The sequence below is a fragment of the Phacochoerus africanus genome, chromosome 1 (assembly GCF_016906955.1).
Source record: "Phacochoerus africanus isolate WHEZ1 chromosome 1, ROS_Pafr_v1, whole genome shotgun sequence".
NCBI lineage: Eukaryota > Metazoa > Chordata > Mammalia > Artiodactyla > Suidae > Phacochoerus > Phacochoerus africanus.
In genome coordinates this window covers 103,364,174-103,387,375 of record NC_062544.1, presented here as the reverse complement: position 1 = coordinate 103,387,375, position 23,202 = coordinate 103,364,174, and the positions used below count along the sequence as shown (strand labels likewise).

The following is a 23,202-nucleotide window of genomic DNA, read 5'->3' as shown; positions in this document are numbered from 1 at the left end:
ACACCTGCAACATATGGAAATTCCCAGGCTAGGGGTCAAATCAGAGCTGCAGCTGCTGGCCTACACCACAGCCACAGCAATGCGGGATCTGAGCTGCATCTGCTGTCTATGCCACAGCTTGAGGCAATGCCAGATTCTTCACCTACTGAGCGAGGCCAACGATTGAACCTGTATCCTCACAGACACTAACCCGATGAGCCCTAACAGGAACTCGCATTTCTTTTTTTACTGATTTATTTTTGGCTGCACACAAGGCATGAGGAAGTTCCAAGGCCGGGAATGGAACCCTTGCCACAGTAGCAACACAGACCTTTGCAGTGACAGCACTGGATCCTTAACTCACTGTGCCCCAAGGAAAATCCTTTCTTTTTTAAATCTATAGAAGATGATGGATGTTAACTAAACTTACTGTGGTAATCACTTCACAATGTATGTAAGTCAAGTTACTGTGCTGTGTGCCTTAAATTTACATAGTGCTGTGTGTCAATTATATCTCAACAAAATTGGAGAAAAAGCAAGATGGAAAATTTTTTGTCATTGCATAAGCACCCAGGGGCTTTTGGTTTTTGCTTCATCCTTTTTTATTTATTTATTTTTTTTTTGCTTTTTTTAGGACCACATCCGTGGCACATGGAAGTTCTCAGGCAAGTGGTCAAAGTTCCCGGCCACAGCTACACAGAATCCAAGCCTCTTCTGCAACCTATACCACAGCTCATGGCAATGCCAGAACCTTAACCCACAGTGCAGTCAGGGATCGAACCCACATCCTCATGGATACTAGTCCGGTTCATTACTGCTGAGCCACAATGCTGACTCCCTGTTTTTACCTCATTCTTATATTGAATTTTTAAAAAACATTTGATCTTGAGATAATTATAGATTTAAAGGAAGTTGCAAGAATAGTACAGAGAAGTTCCTGAATGTTTCACACAATTTCCCCCCAATGGATAGATCTTATGTAACATCTTATGTACAGTATCAGATCAGGAACTTGACATTTGTACAGTGTGTGTGCAGTTCTTTGCTAGTTTATCACATGTAGGTTCTTGTAATCACCACCACAGTCAAGGTACAGAACTGTTACAACACCACAAACACCTCCCTCTGCTACCTCTTTACATACAGCACACACACCTCTTTCCCCCACTCCCCAACCATCCCCAACACCTGACGGCCACTAATCTATTCTCCATTTCTTTACTTTTGGTCATTTAGAGTGGAATTTCATCTTCGTTTATTTATAGTGTTTGGAGAATATCTGTTTGTGTAGATATTTAGGTACAATGTTTGTGTGTGTGTGTGTGTGTGTGTGTGTGTGTGTACATCTCAGTTCTACTTATGTTGACATTACCAGTTTCAGTGAGAGAGAGAAACCTTGCTTCCCTTTAAGTCCCTTTACTCTTCCTCTGTTTCTGTTTTTTGGGGTTTTTTTTGTTGTTGTTTTTTTGTTTTTGCTCTGTAGGGCCATACCCAAGGTATAGGGAAGTTCCCAGGGTAGGGGTCGAATTGCAGCTGTAGCCATAGCCATAGCAAAACCAGATCCAAGCTGCATCTGAGACCTACATCACAGGTCATGGCAACGGTGGATCCTTAACACACTGAGCGAGGCCAGGGATCAAACCCATATCCTCATGGATACTAGTTGGGTTCTTAACCTGCTGATCCTCGACAGGAACTCCTCTCCCCGTTTTTTAACTATCTTAAATAGCTCCTCCTTACAAATTGAGAACCACATCAAATGATATAGGAGTACTCAGGACAGGGGACACTGGACTGGACCTGACGTGCTTTGATCTTTTTAGGAAAGAGGAAATAAAGGGGACCAGAGTCCCTCCTCCCAGCCAGCTGTCACTTCATTTCTCCCTTTTGTTTGTGCTCTTGCTTGCAGTAGAAATTACCACAGTGCTCATCAACTTCCCTAATCTGTCCTGCACACAACCATTAATCCTTTGCTTAAACATCAGATGTAATTTAGAAAACGCAAGAGAAGGAAAACATACTGAATTAAATTATTTCCACTCTTTTGTCCTTCCTTCTTGATACTCCACTTTTCTTTTCCAGTCATTTACTTTCTGCTTCAAAACTTCTGATAGCTATTTTTTTAAGGGCAAGACTGCTGTTGACAAATTCTCACAATTTTTCTTCATCTGTGAATATCTTGATTTTCTCTTCATTCCCGATTTTCTCTACATATGGGATTTTGAGTTAAGTTGTTTCTTTCAGCATTTGAAAAATGTTGTGCCATTTCTTTTGACTTCTATGACTTCTGATGGGAAGTGTGGCATCATTCAATTTTTTTTTCTATTATAGGGAAGTTGTCATTTCTCTCTGGCTGCTTTCAAGATTTTTCCGTTGTCATTAGTTTTCAGAAGTTTGACCATGATGTGTCTTGGCATGAATTTCTTTAGGGTACCCTGATTAGGATTTTATCAGCTTCTTGAATATGTAGTTTATGTCTATGACGTATTTGGGAAATTTACAGCCATATTTATTTGAGTGTTTATTAAGCTCCACTTTGTTCTTCCTGTACTTTTGGGACTCGAGTGACACAAATAGTAGATCTTTTCTTAAAGTCCCCCAAGTTCCCTTTCTTTTTCAGTCTCTTCTTTCTGTTTTTAAGATTGGGTGATTTCTATTATTCTTTCATCAAGTTCATTTTACTATAGAATCCATCCAGAGAGGGTTTTTTCTTTTTTCTTTTCTTTTTCTTTCTTTTTTTTTTTTTTTTTACTTTTTTACTTTTTAGGGCTGTGTCTGCACATATGGAAGTTCGCAGGCTAAGAGTCAAATCTGAGCTATAGCTGCTGGCCTATGCCACAGCCACAGCAATGCCAGATCTGAGCCTTGTCTGTGACCTACACCACAGCTCACAGCAATGCTGGATCCTTAACCCACGGAGCGAAGCCAGGGATCGTACCTGCATTCTCATGGATACTATTTGGGCTCATTATCGCTGAGCCACAACAGGAACTTCCTCCAGTGAGATTTTTATTTCAGACTTTTTTTCAGTTTTAAAATTTCAATTTAGGAGTTCCCGTTGTGGCTCGGTGGTTAACGAATCTGACTAGGAACCATGAGGTTGCAGGTTTGATCCCTGGCCTTGCTCAGTGGGTTAAGATCCAGCCTTACCATGAGCTGTGCTGTAAGTCACAGACTCTGCTGGGATCTGGCATTGCTGTGGCTGTGGTATAGACTGGTGGCTGCAGCTCCGATTCGATCCCTAGCCTGGGAACCTCCATATGCCGCAGGTGCAGCCCTAGAAAAGACAAAAAACTAAAAAATAAAAATAATAAAAAATAAAATTTCAATTTAGGCAGTTCCCATTTGGGCTCAGTGGAAACGAATCTGAACAGTATCCATGAGGATATAAGTTCGATCCCTTGCTTTGGTCAGTGGATCATGGATCTGGCCTTCCCCTGAGCTGTTGTGTAGGTCGCAGACTGGGCTTGGATCCCAAGTTGCTGTGGCTGTGGTGTAGGCTGGCAGCTATAGCTCATATTTGACCCCTAGCCTGGGAACTTCCATATGCTACAAGTGCAGCCCTAAAAAGGAAAAAAAAAATCCAATTTAATTCCTCTTTGCTTGAGACTCTTTTAATTTATTTGAAGTGTGTCTGAAATTGCTCACTGGAGCATTTTTACACTGGCTGCTTTAAAAATCTTTGTCAGGTAATTTCAATATCTGTGTCCTTTTGGTGTGAGCATCTGTTGATTATCTTTTCTTACTCAAGCTGAGATTTTCCTGGTGAGATTCAGGGTGAGATTTTTGATATAAAGAGTGATTTTCAATTCTGGACATTTTGACTCTGGATCTTTTTTTTCTTTTTCTTTTTTAGGGCCACATCTGCAGCGTATGGAAGTTCCCAGAACCAGGGGTCCAGCTGGAGCTACAGTTTCCAGCCTACTCCACAGCCACAGCAACACCAGATTCAAGCCTCCTCTGTGACTTACACTGCAGCTCACAGCAATGCCGGTCCTAACCCACTGAGAGAGGGCAAGGGATCAAACCCACATCCTCAAGCATACTAGTCATATTCTTAACCCGCTGAGCCACAATGGAAACTCCATTCTTGCTTCCTTTGTCATAGATTAGTTGACCGTAGGTGTGTGGGGACCTGCTGTACAGATCAGAGAACTCTACCCAATATTCTATGATAATCTATGCAGGCAAAGAATCTGAAAGATAATGGATTTGTGTGTGTATATATATGCCTGAATCTCTTCTGTTATACAGCAGAAATTATCACAGCATTGTCAATCAACTATACTTCAATGTAACTTTTTAAAAATTTTCAAAAAGGAGTTCCCATTGTGGCTCAGTGGGTTAAGAACCCAACTAGGATCCATGAGGACCCTGGCTTCTCTCAGTGGGTTAAGGATTCGGCATTGCCTTGAGCTGCGGTGTAGGTTACAGATGCGGCTTGGATCTCACATTCCCTTGGCTGTGGTGTAGGCCAGCAACCGGGGCTCTGATTCAGCCCCTAGCTTGGGGATTTCCATATGCCTCAGGTGCAGACCTTAAAGAAAAAAAAAAGAAAAAAAAAACCAAAAAAGGGAAAAAAAAGAATTTGGCTGTTCTAGATACTTTTTATAAGTAGAATTATACAGCATTTGTCTTTTTGTAGATGACTGATTTCACTTAGCATAATGTCCTCAAGGTTCATCCATATTGTAGCCCATGTTAGAATTTAATTTCTTTTCAGGATGAACACTATTCTATCATATGTATATACTGCATTTTGTTTATCTATTTATCTGTCAAGGGATTCTTAAGTTGCTTACATGTTTTTGGCTGCAATTCACACATGTTATGAATACTGCTGCTCCAAATAAGGGTGTACAAATACCTCTTTGAGACCCTGCTTTCATTTCTTTTGGGTTTTACCCAGACGTGGCATTGCTAGATTGTATGGTATTTTTATTTTTATTTTTTTGAGAAATTTCTATATTACAGCACCGTACCATTTTATATCCATCAATAATGCACAAAGGTTCCAATTTTTCCACATCCTCATCAAAAGTTATTTTCTGGATTTTTTGATATTAGCCATCCTAATGGGTACGAAATGCTATCTCATCATGGTTTTGATTTGCATTTCCCTAATGGTTAGTATCATTATAGATACAGAGCATCTTATCATGTACTTTTCAGTTATTTGCATATCTTCTTTAGAGAGATGACTATTCAAGTCCCTCGTCCATTTTTAAGTTAGGTTGTGTATATATTGTTATTAAGTTGTAAGAGTTCTCACTTATTCTGGATATTGACCTCTATCAGATATATGACCCCAAAATGTCTTTTTATAATTGATGTGTTTGAACCAGAGTCTAACATAGTCATACTGTATTAGTATATTTTATTGTTTAATCTGGAGGAAATCCCTCTTCCTGTTTCTTTCCCTTGCCCTTGACTTGTGGTAGAATCTAAGCTCATTGTCATGTAGATCTGTATTTTTTTATTTTACCTTTGCTGCTGTCCTCCAAAACTTCCTGCTTTTGCCTTGGATATTTTCAGCAGTGAATTTTCCCTATTGGGAAAAGAGGGTTTCTCTATCAAAATTCCTAGGAGGCTAAACTAGAAGTGAGAAGAGGAAGCTTTCTTAATATCTGGGGCCCTGCTTATGGGGAGGTAGGTGCTGGAGGGAGGTTAGAGGGGTGTGAGGATCCAATGGGGGTGGTGAGGTGAGTGCATTAGGTCACTATCCTGACCTGAAAGAACAGGATCTTTCCTTGTAACATGGCCAGTGGTACCCAGAGGCCCCTTGCCATGACCAGGAACAGATCCAAAGACTTTCCCCTGCAGCCTTGGGGGCACAAGGCAGGCCCTGGGAGTCCTGTCCTTACGACACTGAGGCTTTGTTACCCAGGGGACACTGGAGAGGAAAGTCTGGCCTCAGGGATACCCTAGGACTCCTGAGGGCATGGGGTAAGGCTCAGAAGCCTCTGGCATCCAGGAGGCTCAGGGTCTAGGACATGGTAACAGAGACACAACCAAGGGAAAAGCTGTGGTACTGGTAATATCTGGGTGCTCTAAAAGATCACTAGAGTTATCTCTGGGTTTAGGACTATGATTTTTTTCCTTTATATTTTCCAAACTTTCTCAAGTGAACTGTAAAAGAGTGGTACATTCTATTAAAAATAGGTCAGCACCTTTAGGATTAACATAGATATGCCCAAGGATATGGCCATCATTGGTAATAACTAAGTTCTCCAGAGACCTGCGAGCTGAAATGGGGATTCTCCAGACTCTCCTTGGAGCCTGGAAGAGCAGCCCCTTCCCACTGGCTCAGCCAGGACTCAAAAGAGTGTGGCACAATCCATGGCCAACTAAGCTTGGCAGAGCTCATCAGTGTCCCCAGCATTGGGAGCTCAGGCTGCGTTTTTTTTTGTTTGTTTTGTTTTTTTGGTTTTTTTTAAGGGCTACACCCACGGCATATGGAAGTTTCCAGGCTAGGGGTCGAATCTGAGCTGTAGCTGCTGGGCTACACCACAGCCACAGCAACAAGGGACCTGAGCCGCATCTACAACCTATACCACAGCTCATAGCAATGCCGGATCCTTAACCCACTGAGCGAGGCCAGGGATCCAACCTGCGTCTTCATGGATACTAGTTGGGCTCATTACTGCTAAGCCACAGTGGGAACTCCCTGAGGCTGCTATTTCTAATTCTGCCTGCAGCCCTGCTAAGCTTGGGTCCTGTGAGGAGAAGGCCCGGCCTGCAGGAATTCCCTGAAAACCCACTGGGAACTACCCAAGGGGCCAGTTTCTCGTACCCAGGAGAGCCTTATTCCAGGTTACTGCTTCCAAACTCCATCCAGACAAAATGAAAACTGCTGATCCCAAAGTAGAGAACTCTTTATTATAAACCTAGGGTACAGAAGGGGAGGTTACCAACAGAGGCATTTCTCAGCTCTCTTTAAAATTCTCCCAAAGAATACAAACCGGGTATGAAAGATACTTTCTTCAAATTGTTTTAAAATACTCTCCAATATCAACGTGGGGATAGGTGCCTGGCAGCTAAGTGCTTCATCAAGGTCACGCAGAGAGGGCCCTCCCGTCCCTCCTGAGACCTCGAGGTAAGGTGCTTTGCCCTACTCCTTGCTGGAGGTGAGCAGAATGCCATTTCCTAGTAGATTTAGGGTCCTGAGTTCTATCCTGGGACAGAGACCCAAGACCATGACATTTCCTTCTCGAAGGAGAGTTCTAGGGAAACATACAAATCCCCCAGGGAGGGAAAATAGCTGTCGTCGCTAACTTGCTATGTGAATTCAAGCACCTCTTTCCTCACTCTGTGCTTCACTGAACGTGTAAATGCTGGCATTTCCAGAGTCTGGTTACGATGAAGAGGGAAAAAGAGAAAAAGAATACAAGCGTGTCCCATCTTTGTCCAGGGTTAAGCCCCCTCTCTGGTGGGACTGTCCCATCCAGCCGTATCCAGAAGCTGAACCCAGGGAAATGTGTGCATGAAGATGCCTGTATGTGTGTGCATGAAGGTGGGTGTGCACCTGTATAAGCGTCTCTGCGTGTGAGCTTGTATGTGTCCGTGTGCCCACAGGCTTTGGGGCAGGAGGCTCTTGTGTGGTCATTGTAAACTAGTCCCAGAAAACAACTTCGTAAGGCAGTTAATACAGAATATTGGTTGGAATGTTCTCTCTGGGTGTTCCAAAGAGGAAGGCTACCTGCTCATTCTGCCATGGTGAGCTGATGGAGATGTCAGAAGTTGGGAATCCCATCTCATGCAGGGCAGAGCTGAGCATAGGACCACAGGCACTTGACAAGAAATGAAAAGCAGTCCCAGACGCTCAGGCCAGTCTCTTGGGGACTTAGCACACTGAAGGTGGGCAGAGGCTGGGAGGAATCAAAGAGGCAGATGAGAGGTGGACCCACTGGGGAATCAGGCTTAATGCAGGATCTCCTTGTGCTGAGCCAGCCTGGTTCCCCATCTGTCCCTGGGGCAAGAGGAAGTGGGATGTGAGGTGGGGCAATGAGACCTCAAAGCATCAGCAGGCACCCTTGTGGAAGCAGCTGTCCCAGCAGTGCCGTGGTTCCAGCAGTGGTCAGCATGTGCCCAGGCCGCCAGCTCTCTCTCAGCCAAGATTTGTCTCCCCCAGGAGACTCAGAACAATGATTCCCTATTTCCCACAGTGCTTCGAACACAGCCACATAGTTCTCTACCGAGAAACTGAGGTCTAAGATGTGTGGATGGGTAAGAGCTGGCTCTTCTGGTCCACCTCTTAGTCCCAGCTGGCTCTGGTTTCCACTGTCCTGGCTTATAACCCAGCAAGCGGGTGTGCCACTTGCTGCTGCATGTTCTGTTTAGGACATGAGATGTGATGTCCAGATATGTACAGTGGCTTCAGCTGGTCTGTGGAGTTGCCATGTCCAGGAATCAAGAGGCCAGTGGAGCACACACATTCCCCCTACAGCTGCAGAAGTACATGTACAGGCAGACAGATGCATGCACACCCAGGGACCCAGGGCAGTTCAGGGCAGGGATAGGGCCCTGGCAAGGCGAGTCCAGAACCAGGACTTGGTGCAGGGGTTGGTGTAGTCACAGACAGTGATGAACCGCAGGATGCTGGGGAACTCTTTCTTCATTGACTTGTACTTAACAGGGATCAGTCGCTTCTGATGGGCACCTGCAAGCCAAGGAGTGCAGAGCTGGCAGCAGGCTCTCACCCACAGTGGGATGGGATCGGTCCCCAGTTCAGAGCTTAACAACAGCCCCCTTCCAACTAACCACCTCTGGCAGACACTCACCCACACAAAGGGCACTCATGTGCACACACAGAGTCATGTGTATAGAGACCTGCCGGAGTTCTTGGGGCTGCATCCATGGCCCTTGGTGAAGGAAGGCTGGCATTTTGAAACCCCACTTACTCCTCTGTGGCAAGAGCAGAGTGGAGCTTACCTGGAGAGAGGCTGAGTGCAAACTTAGTCTGGAAGTCACATTCCTTGCTTTGCAGGTAATCATCAGAGACAACCACTACCATCCGACGGCACCTACGGGAGAGTGAGCAGGCTGCAGGCACTGTGGTGACCTTGTTCAGCACACCCCCATGGGACAGCCTTTGGAGGTGTCCCCTGTTCTCAGACTAGCCAGGGTCCAGCATCAGGATCCCTGGCAGGGCTTTGTACACCCACCCACTTGTCCCTTGGCCACCTAGCCAACCTCTTTTCAATGAGTTCACTAGCAATGGACCAGACGCAGGTGCCAGGCAGGACATCTCGGTCAGACACACATAACTTCAGCCGATAGTTGGTCTGTTCCAGCTGCCGGATCATCTCCTGCACAAACTGGATATCGCTGGGGCAGTAGCAGATGAAGGCATCAAAATGCTCAGGCATTTGCCCTGGGTGCAGAGCACAAGGGTGATGGTCAGAGCTCTACAGGATGGCTGGGGAGGAACCCAGTCAGGTGCCCCAAGACTAAGCACCCCTGGTCCCATACCCTGCACAATTCTGAGATGACACTATTCAGAGAAAGGGTCTTTCCTAGGAGAGGAAAGATGAGCACCCTACCCCCACCCCCCAGCTAAGCCCTAGGTTGACCATGAGACAGACACATCATATGAAACTGTCATGCCAAACCCAGAGATAAGACTACTACTCTTCCTGTTTCTTAGGAAAATAAAGCTCAGAGAGATTAAGTGTCTTGCCCAAAGTGCCACATCCATGCTCTTAACACCGCAGTGTCCTGTGGCCTAGGAAGGAAGTACGGGGCACTTACCCAGGGGGTCATCTCGAATGGTGATGCCTGACATCCAAGGGATGCTGCTGTCTACAGAGTCCACCTGTAAAGGCTTCTCAGCTGCCTCCTGCTGCTGCTTCAGAATATACTTTCGGCAGTCCTCTTCTGTGAGGAAGAGACAAAGTGTGGCCAGCTCCCCAGGGGTACTCCGTGCCTCTACCACAGTCCAGACCCAGCCCCTGTCCCACCTCCCTGGTCATGTTGGCTCCAGGGCTTCTCCAGCCCATTGGTGCCATCCAGAGTTTAACAGCTCTGAAAAGGTGAGCTCCCACCTGTCTCTGGCCATTGTAAAGGGATGTCAGTGGTGTTCTGGCTGTGATGGAAGACATTAAGTTCAGGCTTGTGTCTCTCTCTCTTTGCCCCCCTGACTCCCACTTCCTAGGTAGGGCTCCTGAGAATAGAACCCACAATCTGCTTCTTTTAGGATCCACAGCTGATGTGAGCAGGGCATATAAGAACTCAGGAGACTGGTGGTTTATGTGCAGCTAGGGCAGTGGCCCCAACCAAGCAAGGTGTGCCCATCTATGGGCCACTGTCCCCATGCCTGTGCAGGTATGTGTCAGCAAGTAGCGGAAAAGGGTGCATTTTCTAGGAACCTGAGGTTTCCAAGATTGTCAGCTTTCAGTCCCTTATCTGCCCTGCTGCTCTACTTGAAGCAGTCCCAAGTCCCCTGCAAAGGATCCCAATTCTGACTCCTGGACCTGCTTGAAAGCCTTTGCCTGAGCTGTTTCCTTCCTTCTCTGCCTTTCCAGGCCTTCACCTCCTTTCTCTAGTCCCTATCATACCCGGCTATTGAAAGAGGGAACTGGTTCTGCACGGTTCCCCCATACATGCTGCCTCCAGTGTCTCCCTCTTTACCCCTAGATTACCACCACCTTCCACCCCAGGTGGGAAAGGAGGGATGGATGCTGAGGCGAGTGAAGGTCAGCGCCTTCACACCCCCCCACCCCCACCCTGGCAACTTGGATATGCGGCGAAGAGAACGTCCTCACCAATGCTGGGCCCCAGTTCCACCAGCACGTCGTCGCGGCCCAGCTTGGCAAGCAGCTCGAGCAGGCGGCCCACCGAGGCGCCAGGGCGTCCTTGCCAGTCGTCCAGCAGGCTGCGCGTGGGGTCGGGATGCGTCTCCAGCCGCCGGATCTCCAGGTACTCGAAGTTCATCTCCTCCGCCAGCCCAGTCCAGTCGGCAGCCACCTGCGTCCGCACGTTTAGGAAGAGCGACAGGCGGTGCCGCACTCGCACATTGAGCGCTGCCAGAGGCAGGGAGGACATGGAGGGGGTGGGGGGCGCGGACTCCGCTCCGGAGCCTCCTTCAGCCATGGCGGGCCGCTGGGGAGCCTCCGCGCTGTCGAGTCGCCTTGTGGGCCTGTGCTTCCTCCTTCCCATAAAGCCACCCCGCCCTCCTGGCCCCGCCCCGCCTGTTTCTCTTTCCGAGAAGCGCCACCCTGCCCTACAATCTGGAGCCCAGCAGATGTGTGGAGGTGGGGGACGCCCCGTCTCTGCTCTCAGGATCTCGGGGGACGGGGGTTGTGGGGCCTGGGAACCTGCCTTTTGAGGTCCGCGAAGCTGTCTTCCCTCCTGTCTTCAAGGGTCTGTTACGGCGGTGGGACGACGACCCTCCTTGGAGGGTTATAGGAAACAAGGACCTTGCCCTTTGCGTTCTGGTGGAATTACAACCTTTCCATGGGGGATCTGAGGGGTTCATACGGTCCTGCCCTCCAGAATGGTGGGGAAGGGGCAAGGGGACAGGCATCGGCTCTGCCGTCTCCCAAACACCAAATTTTGGTGGAACACGCAATCCTGCCTCTAAGACCACGGGGAAATCCTCGGCTGTGCACTCAGAGGTGGAGGTGGGGAAAGGCATACTGCCTTCTGGAGCTTGAGGACCCTTGAAAAGTGGGGGCACGACCTCATCCTCCGTGATTGGGGTAACGGCACACTGGCCTTCCGCGTCGAAGAGAACCCCGGTACTACCCTCTGGGGTATAGGAAAACACATTTCCGCTGAGAGTCAAGCAGGCACCTGGCCTTGCTCTTTAGGAGGCAGGGAACGCCGTCCTGATCTGGGGAGTTTTGATTCATTCGCTCATTCGATAGGTATTTAGTGATCACCTGTTAAGTGTCAAGTATATTGCAGGCACCCTGGATACAGAGTCTTTCCCTGCCTTAGAGACCCCAGCCTAGTGGCGGAGGTGGGCACTAATCAAACCATCCCCAATGACTGTAAAATTGTTATTTAAAAAAAAGTATGAGGCCCTTTCTCCAGATAGGGAGCCTGTCTCATCTCGGCACCTTTATACAATCCGTTCTCCTGCAGTCCCAGAGTTCCCAGTTCCTCTCGAAAAATTTCCCAGGAGAGCACAAGCTCGTCTGGGTTGGCTCTGGGCGGTCTCGGAATTATTTAGGCCCCCCAGCTTGGGGGAGACTGAAGAGAAAGTTAGGAAAGGGTAAGAGCGCCGAGCCAGAAGCTGTAGGCGGCGCTTCTGACAGGCCCGCCTTCTGTTTGGCGGCGGGCAGTGGGCAGGGTTGTAGGGAAAGGAAATCCTGGCAGTGGCGAAGTTTGGTTCCAGACACGGAAGGAACTTCTGGAGACCCGCTTCGGGTAGGCGGAGCTGCAAGCGGAAAGGTTTCGGGACTGCATTTCTGGGCGGGGCTTCAGGAAAGTTCACCTCCCGGCTCGCAGCTGCAGGCTCCTGTAGGCGGGCTTTGAGTGGAAAGATCCTCTTGGGTCCAGCTTTAGGAGGTTTGATTTGCGGCTGGGGGCGGGACCTCAGGCAAATTCGTCTTCTGGTTGGCTGGGGCGAGACTCTTTAGAGGGAAGGGTCTGTTAGACGCACGGAGCCGTGGGCGGGGCTTAGGATCCGGTGGACTTAGGTGTAGTTCCTGCGCGGGTGGCGTTCTGTTGGCTTCGGTCTTCAGTGGTCTGCTGGCTGAAGATTTACCCCGCCGAGTTACGCGATGTGGAGGCTGCAGGTTGTGCTGGGTCACCTGAAGGCTCAGCCCACTTCGGGTTTGGCGCCGGCGCCGCAGGCCGCACCTTGTAGCAGCAGCCATCCGCTGGCGTCGGCCGAAGACATAGTGGTGGTGCACGGACGGCGCACAGCCATTGGCCGATCCGGCCGCGGCGGCTTCAAGGTGAGGCCCTTGGCCCGGGGCGCTGGGTGTGAGACGGATGCCCAGGGAGGGTTGGGGTCTTGGTTCCTCTGTTCGGTTTCCCTCGGCGTCAGTAGGGTCTCCGCGCTCGAGCTGCGACCGCTCTCTCTGGGGTGCGATTTGGAGAGCGAGGGTTCCCGGGAATCCCGAGCATCGCCGCCAGCGGGGGATTATCTCGGCCGCGCTTCTCGCTGCAGGACACCACCCCTGACGAGCTTCTCTCTGCAGTCATGACCGCGGTTCTCCAGGATGTCAAGCTGAGCCCAGCCCAGCTAGGGGATATCTGCGTGGGTGAGCACACTAATCCGGGCCTTGTGCTCGGGCTTCGCCTTCCCAACCCGCCAAACCCCTCCTCAAACATTGCTCCACCTGCCAGGTGTTTTCCCTGAGGGGAATGTCACAGATTCGAAGCAGCTGAATTTAATCATCTTTTTAGGTCTTCCGCCCTCTACTCCTGCCTCCGGTACCTTGTGCATATTTAGTACGGTATAAAGGAGGGGTGTCAGGTGATAGACATTTCAACGCCAAGAGTCTTGGCACAGGGGTTTGAGAACACCCTAGGAGACACACAGACCAGGGTTTTCTACCCATCCTGACGTCCTGTCTGCAGAACAGAGGGAGCGTCAAAAACCATCTGGTCCAGGAGTTTCCTGGTGGCTGAGAGGGTTAAGGATCCGGCGTTGTCACTACATTGGCTCATGTCACTGCTGTTGCACGTGTTGCATCCCTAGCTGGGGAGCTTCTACGTACCGCTGGCAGGGCCAAGACAAAGCAGAAAACAAAAAAATCGAGTCCAGCTTCTGACCTACAGATGGAGAAACTGAGGCCTGGGGAATTTTCAGCAGCGCTTAGACCTGAATCCAGTGCCTCTTGACCTTCAGTCCTTTCCCCACCTCTGCTGCTCCAGCCTGGAAACATAACATTATATAGTGAGAGCCTCATCATATAGATGCCACCCATAGGTCAGGAATGATTGTTTCACCCCTGGAGTGCCAGCAGGGCTTGGTGGAGGACACTCAGGGTGTGCATTTTCAGAAATATTTTCCTGACAGACAGAACTACTTCCTTAGACTTCAAGCTTTGCACTTCATTCTTCTTTCCATGCTACCTTTAAATATAGGTGCCATGCCCAGTGTGTGCTGGTTTGGAAAAGCAGGGTGCATAGGAAAGGGAGTTTGGGCCTCTCAGGAATTGGATCTAGTGTATGGCCAGGACAAGCTGCTGGATAGCTGGCTCCCCTTCCTCCAGACCTTGAAATTCCAGTGTTTCTGGAAAAAGATCTGGAATGCCCCTTCTCTGGTGATCACAGCTGTACCTTAGTGGCCAGAGCACTGCCTGGCACTGAATAGAGGTTTGTTGTCCACAGGAAATGTGCTTCAGCCCGGGGCTGGAGCAGTCATGGCCCGAATCGCCCAGTTTCTGAGGTAAACTTTTCTAGTTCTAGCTCTGGATTGGCCTTTCAGACTTATGTGTGGGTTTATGCTGCAGGGGACTCAGCCTGTTGGTGGGAGAAGATTGGGGTTGGGCATCAGACCTGGATGTAACGGGGCTCCTCAGTGCCCTGCTTTCAAGAACACTACCTTTCCCCTACTTTGAATGGAGGGCTTGTTACCTGACCTGAACCAGAACAAGCAGGAGCAGAGCAAAAGTCCTCTGTGGCCTGATTCCCCTCCCCCCTCCCCCCAGTCAGCTTGTTTTGGCTTTTGTGTGAACTTTGTCCTCTTGAGCTTTTTAGACACTAGTTGGACAAGCTGGGACCTGAAAAGCATAGCCCATCAGCTGAGACTTGGGGATGGGGCGGAACCCCAGGGTGAGGGATAGTCCAGGGGGCCCTGATGATTTGCCTTTTACCACTTGCTGTTCTGAGACAGGGGAAGACATTTACATGATTTTCACATGTAGATTTAAGAACCACTTAGCTTTGTTTTCCTAGCTGTGTGAAGAAGTAGTAAGAGGAACCTTAACCAGTGAAGGAATAGGAAAACTGACAAAACTGGGAGAAACTTGGAGAGATTCAGACTGCTTAGGCTGGAGTTCACAGAATCCCACCATCTGGCTCCAGTCTTACCTTCCAGCTGCATCCTCTTTCAGCCAGCCCGTCAGCTGCTTTCTTCCCTAGGCTGGTCATTCTCTCCCCTTGCAGTGCTGTCCCTACCTCCTCTCTCTGTCCTAGTTAAATCCTGCCCACAGTTTCACCATTTGGAGGGCAGGGGTGGCATGCAGCATATGGAGTTCCTGGGCCAGGGATCAGATCAGATCCCCAGTTGCAACCTACACCACAGCTGAGGCAATGCTTAATCCACTGTGCCTGGCTGGGGATTGAACCTGTGTCCCAGTGCCCCAGAGACACCACTGATCCTGTTATGCCACACTGGGAATTCCCAATTTCACCATTTTGACCTGAATTCCGCAAGCTTCTGGACTTAAAATGAGGGCCCACTTTCCAGTAGCTGGCTATGTGCTTCCTTTTGTTTTTCCTCTTTTTTGCGGGGGGGAGGGCACGGTGTGGCTTGATGTGGGATCTTACTTCCCAGACTAGGGATTGAACCTGGGCTGCTGCAGTGAAGGCACTGAGTCCTAACCCCTAGACTACCAGGGAACTCCCATGGCCATGTGCTTCCTTGTGATGTGCTTTGCCGTCTTGCTCTGTTATTGTAGTCTCTGCTAGTTGATTCACTTTCTCTGTGTGGTCAGGCATCTCTGGAGCACTGTATTAGAAGCATGCCAGCATCGTTTGGGTGGTGCCTCATACTGAGTAGGTATTTAGTGAACACTTGGTGGATTGGATGAAGGGGTGGTAACTAGGTATAGGGAATTAGGGGACCCTAGGCTTCAGGGGCTTAGAAATCTATATACCAGAGAGGGTCTCAGTAAAGCCTGGCCTGAGTATTAGCCTAGGAATTGCCAGCCCTGGCTGCATGTCTGAATCACCAGAGTACTTTCACCCCTGAGGTTCTGGGGATTTTCCCAGGGCTTTGTACCTTTGGCCAGTGCAGGTTACATTGGCAGGAACAGCCCCACTAGCGTCCAGGGCTGGAACCAGTGTGAAAGCCTGGGGGGACCCACCAGAAGAAGAGATGTTAAAATACTTGGTGCCCATTGGGGTTCTTTGTCCAGCTGAGAACAGACTTTCCAGAGAGAATGGGAACATAAGAGGACATATGTTCACTAGTGAGGCTGGGGAGTGGGAATGGTTTCTGGCCTTATCCTTTAGATATTTCTTATGCTCTGGTTCACTGTCCCAGCAACAGGCCCACTTTGCTGTTCTTTGGGGGAAATAGAGATGGATAGTTTTCCTTTTTGACTCTTCAAAGGAAGAGAGAGGAGGTTTCTCTGTGGCCCACCCGGGCTTTTCTTGCCTTTGGGCTGTGCTTGGCCTTGGTTGGGGAGAATCACAGGCTGGGAGGGCGTGCGCTTGCAGAGTTGGGATTTGCCTGGTGTGGATCAGGCCTGGAATGGGGGTGGGGCTGCTAGATTTGTTCCCCTGGTCTTTCTGCCCCCCTGATGGGGCAGTCTTATTGGCCAGGAGCACAGGCCTGCTTTCCCTGAAAGCCTGGCAGGTGAGAGGGGGCTAACTCTGTGGTCTCACTTTCTATTTCAGTGACATCCCAGAGACTGTGCCTTTGTCCACTGTCAATAGACAGTGTTCGTCGGGGCTCCAGGCGGTGGCCAACATAGCTGGTAAGTTGTGACTGGGTGGGCTAAGTTGTGATGGCCACTGCCTGACCTTGGTCCTGGCTCTGTGGGTTTGGATCAGCAGAGTCATCGTCTGCTGGGTGAGCAGTAAGGATTTCTGAGAGGACCATAAGCACAGAAAGAGGGGAGCAGAGCCTCTCACCACAGTCCCCAGCCTTCTCTGGGCAGTCCTGGGTCTTCCATCTCAGGCTGGGGCTGAGTTCTACTTAGAGACCAGGTGGGGAAAAGGCTCCCCTGTTTCCAGGACAGATGAACTCTGGGAAGGATGTTTATGAAATGCTTTTGTTGCAGGTGGCATCAGAAATGGGTCTTATGACATTGGCATGGCTTGTGGGTAAGAATTTCTTTCTGCCAGAACTTATTAACCAACTTATAACAGTGAAACTAATTTTCATCTCCTGGGTTCTCAGAGGCCAGGATTTCAGGATTCTCCCCTGGCTGTTTCAGGGGGTTTGGCTCGGGGTGGTTCCTACAAATTCCACTCAGAAGCAACCTCCAGTTCTGACTTCTCAGGACTGCTCACCTCTCTCAGCACCATTGAGGAGAGGAACTTGGCATTGAAGAGCCTTCTCCCTGGGAAATGTGTCAGGCTCGAAATGTGGGCAAGCATTTTGAGAAAAGCCAGCAATTGGGTTTCTTTCTGGGGCCCTGTTGATTCATGATCCGCTGCTAAGAGAGAAATAGAAGTTTTGGTTCCCTAAAGCCAGGGACAGCTGCCTCTTATGGAACTAGTCTCTTCATTTTATCAGGCTGTCTGTCCCCCACCCTGACCAAGGTGGAAACTTCTGCCTACTGGGTTCTGAGGAACGTGGTAAGATCTGTGGTGGTTTGGTCACTGTCAGCTGTGACTCCATCTTTGGTCTCAGCATGTGGAGCTGCAGTGGTACTGGGTGTGCCTCCAGGGAGAAAGGGGCATCTGATGCTGGGGGCTGAAGCCAGGGCACTGGTGGGCTGGGGGAGGCCAGCAGCCCTGGGATTCTAACATGCTCCATCACCTCTCAGTTCTTCTTCTTAGTGTTGCTTGATGAGAGCCCTACTGGGCTATCTCAGAGCTGTGCCAGTTGCATTTGCTCTAGTGCCCTGTGTCTGCAGTTGAAGCTAAGCCCAAAGAGCACACCACTGGGACTTTGGCCAGGCAAAGGCCATGTCCAGGCTGCCCTCTGGTTTCGCTCACGTCCCTCTGTCTTACTAGAGGAGGGAAGGGGGTGTGGGTAACCTGAGGAGAAAGCTGGAGCCTATGTGAGTTTCCTAGAGGAGATCTGAGTCCCCAAGAAGGTTGATGACCGTGCTACTAGGGTATTAAGAGTCTGGGCCAGGGAGTTACCCTGGTGGCACAGCAGAAATGAATTTAACTAGGAGTCATGAGGTTGTGGGTTTGATCCCTGGCCTCGATCACTGGGTTAAGGATCTGGCATTACCGTGAGCTATGGCGTAGGTCGCAGATGCAGCTCGGATCTGGCGTGGCTGTGGTGTAGGCCAGCAGCTATAGCTCTGATTAGACCCCTAGCCTGAGAACCTCCATATGCCATGGGTGTGGCCCTAAATAAAAAGACAAAGGAGAAAAAAAAAGTCTTGGGCAGGACTGTCCCCCATGTCACAGGCTAACTCTTCCCCATAGACTTTGGTCAGGACAAGTAGTCCAGGATCTCCTAGGTGGGAGTGAGCTCTGGAGGTGGACTTCCTAAATTTGGGTCCTGGCCAAGTGACCATGAACAAGTTCACTCAGCCTCTCTGAGCCTCAGCATCCTAATCTATAAAATGGGGATAACTGCCTTAGCTCTGTTGAAGCTGATGAGAAGATAAATGGAGTAGTAACGACAACCAACACTCTAGGGCATGTGTCATATGACACTGTTCGAAAGTACTCTAGTCCCTGAAAAGACTTTTAAAAATAGCCCTGGGCAAATGAAATGTGTGCAGTCAAGATGATGTGTTAGCATCCTTTGAGGCCTTATGTTCTGCCACCTCCAGGAAGCCCCTTTGGACTACACTAAACTGAGATTTCGTCTTCTCTTTGGCTTGTAGCACCTTCTCATCGGTGTAGGTTAGCTTGCTCTTTGATGTGCAGCTTTTAAAATACTTGTCTCTTCTCTTTTCTGAATTTGTGCCCCCCCGAGGGTAGGGCCCAGGCTTGTTAGATGTGTCCTTCACTGTGGCCAACACTGGGCCACTTCCCTTGGAGACTGCCCATGGGCTGCAGCAGCAGTTGTGTGGGAAGCAGGGCCCTGCTGAGGAATGTGGACTGTGCCCGGGGGTGGGGGTGTGGTGGAGGCGGGGCTCAGCAGCTCTGCACCCCCAGCTCTGGCTGGCCAGTGCATGCTCTGCCCCTGGGGCTCCCTGACAGCCCACTGGATTTCCAGGGACTCCCTGGCTGTTCCCCAGCACTTTCCCAGGAGTCCTACTGAAGCTTACCTCCTCCTCAGGGTGGAGTCCATGACCCTGGGGGACAGAGGGAACCCTGGAAATATTTCTTCACGCCTGGTGGAGAAGGAGAAGGCCAGAGACTGCCTGATACCCATGGGGTAAGTGCCTACCGTGTGCCTGTCCCCCTCAACTCTCTGCCTGGCCCAGAGCAGGGCTGCGGGAACTTGGATGATCTTGTGGCCTCAAACCTTTGGGCCTGGTCTGCTCTGCAGGGACTTTGGGCATGGGACCCATCGCTGCCCTGACTTCCCTTTCCCCAGGCCTTCAGTCCATTCTGTGCCTTAAGGTTTTCACATGTGGTGGAGCCTGTCACTCCTACCCTGAGGGGCTCACACAAGGCATAGTGGCAGCTACACCCCAAGCTCTGGAGGCCTAGAAAGTTGAGGAAGTGAGAGGCTTTTGCTCACCAGCCATGCTGAGGAGGGAACTTGGGCCCTGTCCAGGCAGCATCACAGGCGCATAGCATTTGCAGAGCAGCTGAGATCCGCAGCCAGTGTCCCTGAGCTGCCCCCGCCCCCGGTCCACTGGCAGGGAGTCCTGGCTCCACTGAATGTGTGAGATGTGTGATGCCTCCACATCCAGGAACCCTCTCCGAGGGAACCCTGTAAAGCCAGAACTGCAGGCTGGAAGGCCCCCTGTGGCTCTGGGCTTCCCAGGTGAGGGTAGGCTCCAGCTGCGGGGAGCAGAAAGCCCCGCTGTGGCCTCCCAGAGGGGATGTGTCATTGCTCATCTCCCCACAGCAAAGCAGTTTTCCTTGAGCCACTGGAGAAGCTGGCCAAGAGTTGGCTGTTAGCATCTCCACCCCTGCCTTCTGGTGTACAAGCTCCTAAGGGTCCAGCCAGCATCATCAACTCCCTCCCTGTGGCCCTAGCTCCACCCTGAGTCGCCACTCCTGTCTCTGTGGCAGGGACTGACCCTCCTGCCCCAGCCCCAGGGGCCCAGAGTTCCAAGCGCAGCTCTACAGTCTGACCCTGACCCCAGGCCGGACCACGTGCACACTCTTTGCTGTTTGCGTTCTAGGATAACCTCAGAGAACGTAGCTAAGCGGTTTGGCATTTCAAGGGAGAAGCAGGATACCTTTGCACTGGCTTCCCAGCAAAAGTGAGTACTGTTTGGGGTGGGATGTTTAAAGGGCTAGAGAGAGAGATTTTGAAGCTGTCTTAAGTGGTCTGGAGTGGAGTTGCCCCAAGGCCGCACCTGGGCAGTAGCCTCCAGCTCCCAGTAGGGGGAAATGGGTGAGAGCCAGGGCCACTGTGCAGTTGGCACTTCCATGTCCTGTTAGCTTCTGTTCACCCCAAGTGTCTAAGTGGGCCTCTGTTTCCTCATCTCTTCATTGAGACAATAAGAGGGCCAGGGCCCTTCTTTAGTTGGCTGTGGTTTGGTGATGAGACACAGTTAACTGCAGGCTTTTCTGGATAACCTGGAGGGTGAAGCTGGTACTGCTAGGGCCCCTGGCATCCCAGCTTCTGGACCACTCCTAAGTCTGGGGTAGCATTATGAGGCAGGGGAAGGCTGTAGTTGGCAAGCCCCCAGCTGCCCAGAGAGGACAGCAAGAGGAGGGAGCAAAGCTTCCAGCCAGGTTGGCTGCTCTGATGCAGTGGTTGTTAGCAACTCAGGTCAAGTAACTCTTGAGAATTTGGTGAAAGCTACGGCCTTCTCTTTGTGGCTATGCCCTGGGCCCTTATATTTTGCTTATAATTGCAAGGATCACCCTAAAATCCTTTGTGCTTTTATACTGTTTAAATACTAAGATGCATCAAGTAGTTTAGTATATGTCATTTTAAATGAGTGGAAGTGGAACAGATAGAATTGAGCTGGTGGGACTGAACACAAAAGTTAGCAGAAACCTGCATGAATATTCCTTGGCTCCAGCTTCAGTTTGGCTTAGTCCTTCTTGGGTAAAGGGCTCAGAGGGGACCCCCCACTTCCAAACCTCCCACTCCCCTTGAGGTTGTGATACACCAGCTTCTGAAGATATAAGGTTCAGGGACAAGAAGGCCCTGTAAAACCCTTTGCTCCCCACTTCCAGGACAGGCAGGGTAGTAAGTTAGGGACCTGCCCAGCCCCTCTGCACTCCCCCAAGGTGTGCGTGTCCCGACATTTAGCAGCCTGAGCTTTGCATGTCTGTCCCAAAGGGCAGGGGCTGGAAGCCTCAGGAAGGGACCTCAGGAAGGAAGGTAACCCCACGGGAGCCTGAGCCTGGCTGTCCATGGTGCGGGCAGGGCAGCCAGAGCCCAGAGCAAGGGCTGTTTCCAGGCTGAGATTGTGCCTGTGACCACCACGGTCTACGATGACAAGGGCAATGAGAAGAGCATTACCGTGGCCCAGGATGAGGGCATCCGCCCCAACACCACCATGGAGGGCCTGGCCAAACTGAAGCCTGCCTTCAAGCAGGGGGGCTCTACCACGGCTGGTGAGACTGGGCTGTGGCAGGGGGCGGGGGTGAGGATGGGGCTGCTTCTATGCTGGGCATTCTCCATGGGGGGCCTGGAGCCACCAGGCAAGGTGCACGTGAAAGGTGTGGACCCCCTCAGCCCTGCCCCAATACCTCGTTAACCATGTGATCTGCCTCTAGGAAACTCTAGCCAGGTGAGTGATGGGGCTGCTGCCCTCCTGCTGGCCCGGAGGTCCAAGGCAAAAGAGTTGGGCCTTCCCATCCTTGGGATCCTGAGGTCCTATGCAGTGGTCGGGGTCCCGCCGGACATCATGGGGATTGGACCTGCCTATGCCATCCCTGTGGCTTTGGAAAAAGCAGGTGAGATGGCTCCTTCCCACCCTAGGTTTGGATCCAGTTCCTGCCTCTTGTGCTAGTTCCAGAGGCAGGTATGGGCAGAGACCTGAGGTGGGCCTTGGGTGCTGCAGGGTGACAGTGGGGCAAGTTAGCACCCTGACCCCACCGCTGAGACCCACTCACACATCTGGAACAGGGACAGACACTATGGGCAGCCTACAGACCATGGATAGTGTGAGGCCCCAGGGAGACTGAGTGGCCACTGGGTCAGCTCAGGCATCTTCCTCTCACTTGCAGGGCTGACAGTTGATGACATAGACATCTTTGAGATCAATGAGGCCTTTGCAAGTCAGGTGAGACTTTGTTCTGCACCATGGCCTGGGTGGTGATGCAGGGGACTGGGGAGGGAGCTGCGGCTGACGCTCTGCCTCCCGTCAGGCCCTCTACTGTGTGGAGAAGCTGAAACTACCCCCTGAGAAGGTGAACCCTCTAGGGGGGGCAGTGGCCTTGGGCCATCCGCTGGGCTGCACTGGGGCTCGGCAGGTCATCACGCTGCTCAATGAGCTGAAGCGCCGTGGGAAGAGGTGAGGCTGACCCCTGTCAGGGTGGCGGGGCAGTGGGGTGGTGCGGATGGCCCAACTGACCAGCTGAGGTGTTTGCACGAACTCCAAGGGGAGGAGATGGGCGGGATGCCTGTTTTCCCTGGGGGCTAGCTGTGCAGGGGAAGCAAGCATCTGCCACCCCGTGTGTGCCTCAGTGGGCCGGCTGGGCACCGCTCGCCCTGAGGTCTGGCATCCTCTGTGCCCGCAAAGGCCTTGGTCCACCCAGCTCAGCTGGGCCCGGGGAGAGCTTGGTGATTTGATTCTGCCCTTTCGGCTTTCACACAACCAACACATTTTCTTCCATAGGGCATACGGGGTGGTGTCCATGTGTATCGGGACCGGCATGGGTGCTGCTGCGGTCTTCGAATACCCTGGAAACTGAGGGAGGCCCAGACCAGAGGCACTACCCACTGCTCTGGTGGCAACACTACAGAAGTGACATCTGGGCACCTCTAGCACCGATGGTGGCAAAGCAAGGTGCCTCCACTAACTCGGATGTTGTGAACAATGATGATACAGTACAGGAAGCGTGAGGTGTCACGCGTCTCTGGAGGGGAGAGAGTCGGCTGGGGTTGGGTCACCCAGCCCACAAGGCTACCATGTGGTTCCTGGGGGAAAGGGCCTGTGGACGGAATGTGCAGCAGACATAGTAAATGTGTTGTCTTAGTGGATGGGCTTTTTCCGAAGGTCCATTTCCTGCTATGCTGGTCCTGCCTCTGCTCAGTCTGAACACCCATCCTTAAGTGCCCTGCTCTCCTGTGGGTGACCTACTCTTTGTACTGCTCCACCTCTGAGGACACAGGGCACACACAGACCTGGAAGGGGGGGTCCCTTCATTGCAGCGGGT

The 23,202-nt window shown here is 51.0% G+C and overlaps 2 protein-coding genes across 4 annotated transcripts; one reads left to right on the top strand and one right to left on the bottom strand.

Moving 5' to 3' along the window:
• Nucleotides 1-6,838: 6,838 nt before the first annotated feature.
• Nucleotides 6,839-11,148, bottom strand: MYD88 (MYD88 innate immune signal transduction adaptor). Of its 2 annotated transcripts, none has more exons than XM_047770248.1 (5): nt 10,743-11,140; nt 9,730-9,855; nt 9,172-9,352; nt 8,911-9,002; nt 6,839-8,638 (listed from the first exon to the last, which is right to left on the bottom strand). In XM_047770248.1, exons 1-5 carry the CDS (start codon nt 11,134-11,136, stop codon nt 8,484-8,486), a joined length of 948 nt encoding a protein of 315 aa, XP_047626204.1. In that variant the 5' UTR covers nt 11,137-11,140; the 3' UTR covers nt 6,839-8,483. The 2 variants fall into 2 exon arrangements, with proteins under 2 accessions (XP_047626204.1, XP_047626206.1); XM_047770250.1 differs by having other exon boundaries at nt 8,478-8,638; nt 8,911-8,953; nt 9,163-9,352; nt 10,743-11,148.
• Nucleotides 11,149-12,073: 925 nt separating this feature from the next.
• ACAA1 (acetyl-CoA acyltransferase 1) lies at nt 12,074-23,026 on the top strand. 2 transcript variants are annotated; one of them, XM_047770243.1, is made up of 12 exons: nt 12,074-12,884; nt 13,100-13,193; nt 14,269-14,326; nt 16,504-16,583; nt 16,890-16,932; nt 19,022-19,120; nt 20,043-20,123; nt 21,245-21,435; nt 21,598-21,777; nt 22,051-22,106; nt 22,192-22,337; nt 22,662-23,026. In XM_047770243.1, exons 1-12 carry the CDS (start codon nt 12,708-12,710, stop codon nt 22,735-22,737), a joined length of 1,281 nt encoding a protein of 426 aa, XP_047626199.1. In that variant the 5' UTR covers nt 12,074-12,707; the 3' UTR covers nt 22,738-23,026. The 2 variants fall into 2 exon arrangements, with proteins under 2 accessions (XP_047626199.1, XP_047626202.1); XM_047770246.1 differs by having other exon boundaries at nt 12,774-12,884; nt 13,131-13,193.
• The last annotated feature ends 176 nt before the right edge of the window (nt 23,027-23,202 follow it).

Coding starts and splice junctions, on each gene's coding strand:
- MYD88 (XM_047770248.1), bottom strand. CDS start 11,136: ATGGGAAGGAGGAAGCACAGGCCCACAAGGCGACTCGACAGCGCGGAG. Junction 9,856..10,742: donor GGAACTGGGGCCCAGCATTG/GTGAGGACGTTC, acceptor TCTTCCTCACAG/AAGAGGACTGCCGAAAGTAT. Junction 8,639..8,910: donor TGCACTCAGCCTCTCTCCAG/GTAAGCTCCACT, acceptor CTTGGCTTGCAG/GTGCCCATCAGAAGCGACTG.
- ACAA1 (XM_047770243.1), top strand. CDS start 12,708: ATGTGGAGGCTGCAGGTTGTGCTGGGTCACCTGAAGGCTCAGCCCACT. Junction 19,121..20,042: donor GACTGCCTGATACCCATGGG/GTAAGTGCCTAC, acceptor TTTGCGTTCTAG/GATAACCTCAGAGAACGTAG. Junction 20,124..21,244: donor GCACTGGCTTCCCAGCAAAA/GTGAGTACTGTT, acceptor TGGTGCGGGCAG/GGCAGCCAGAGCCCAGAGCA.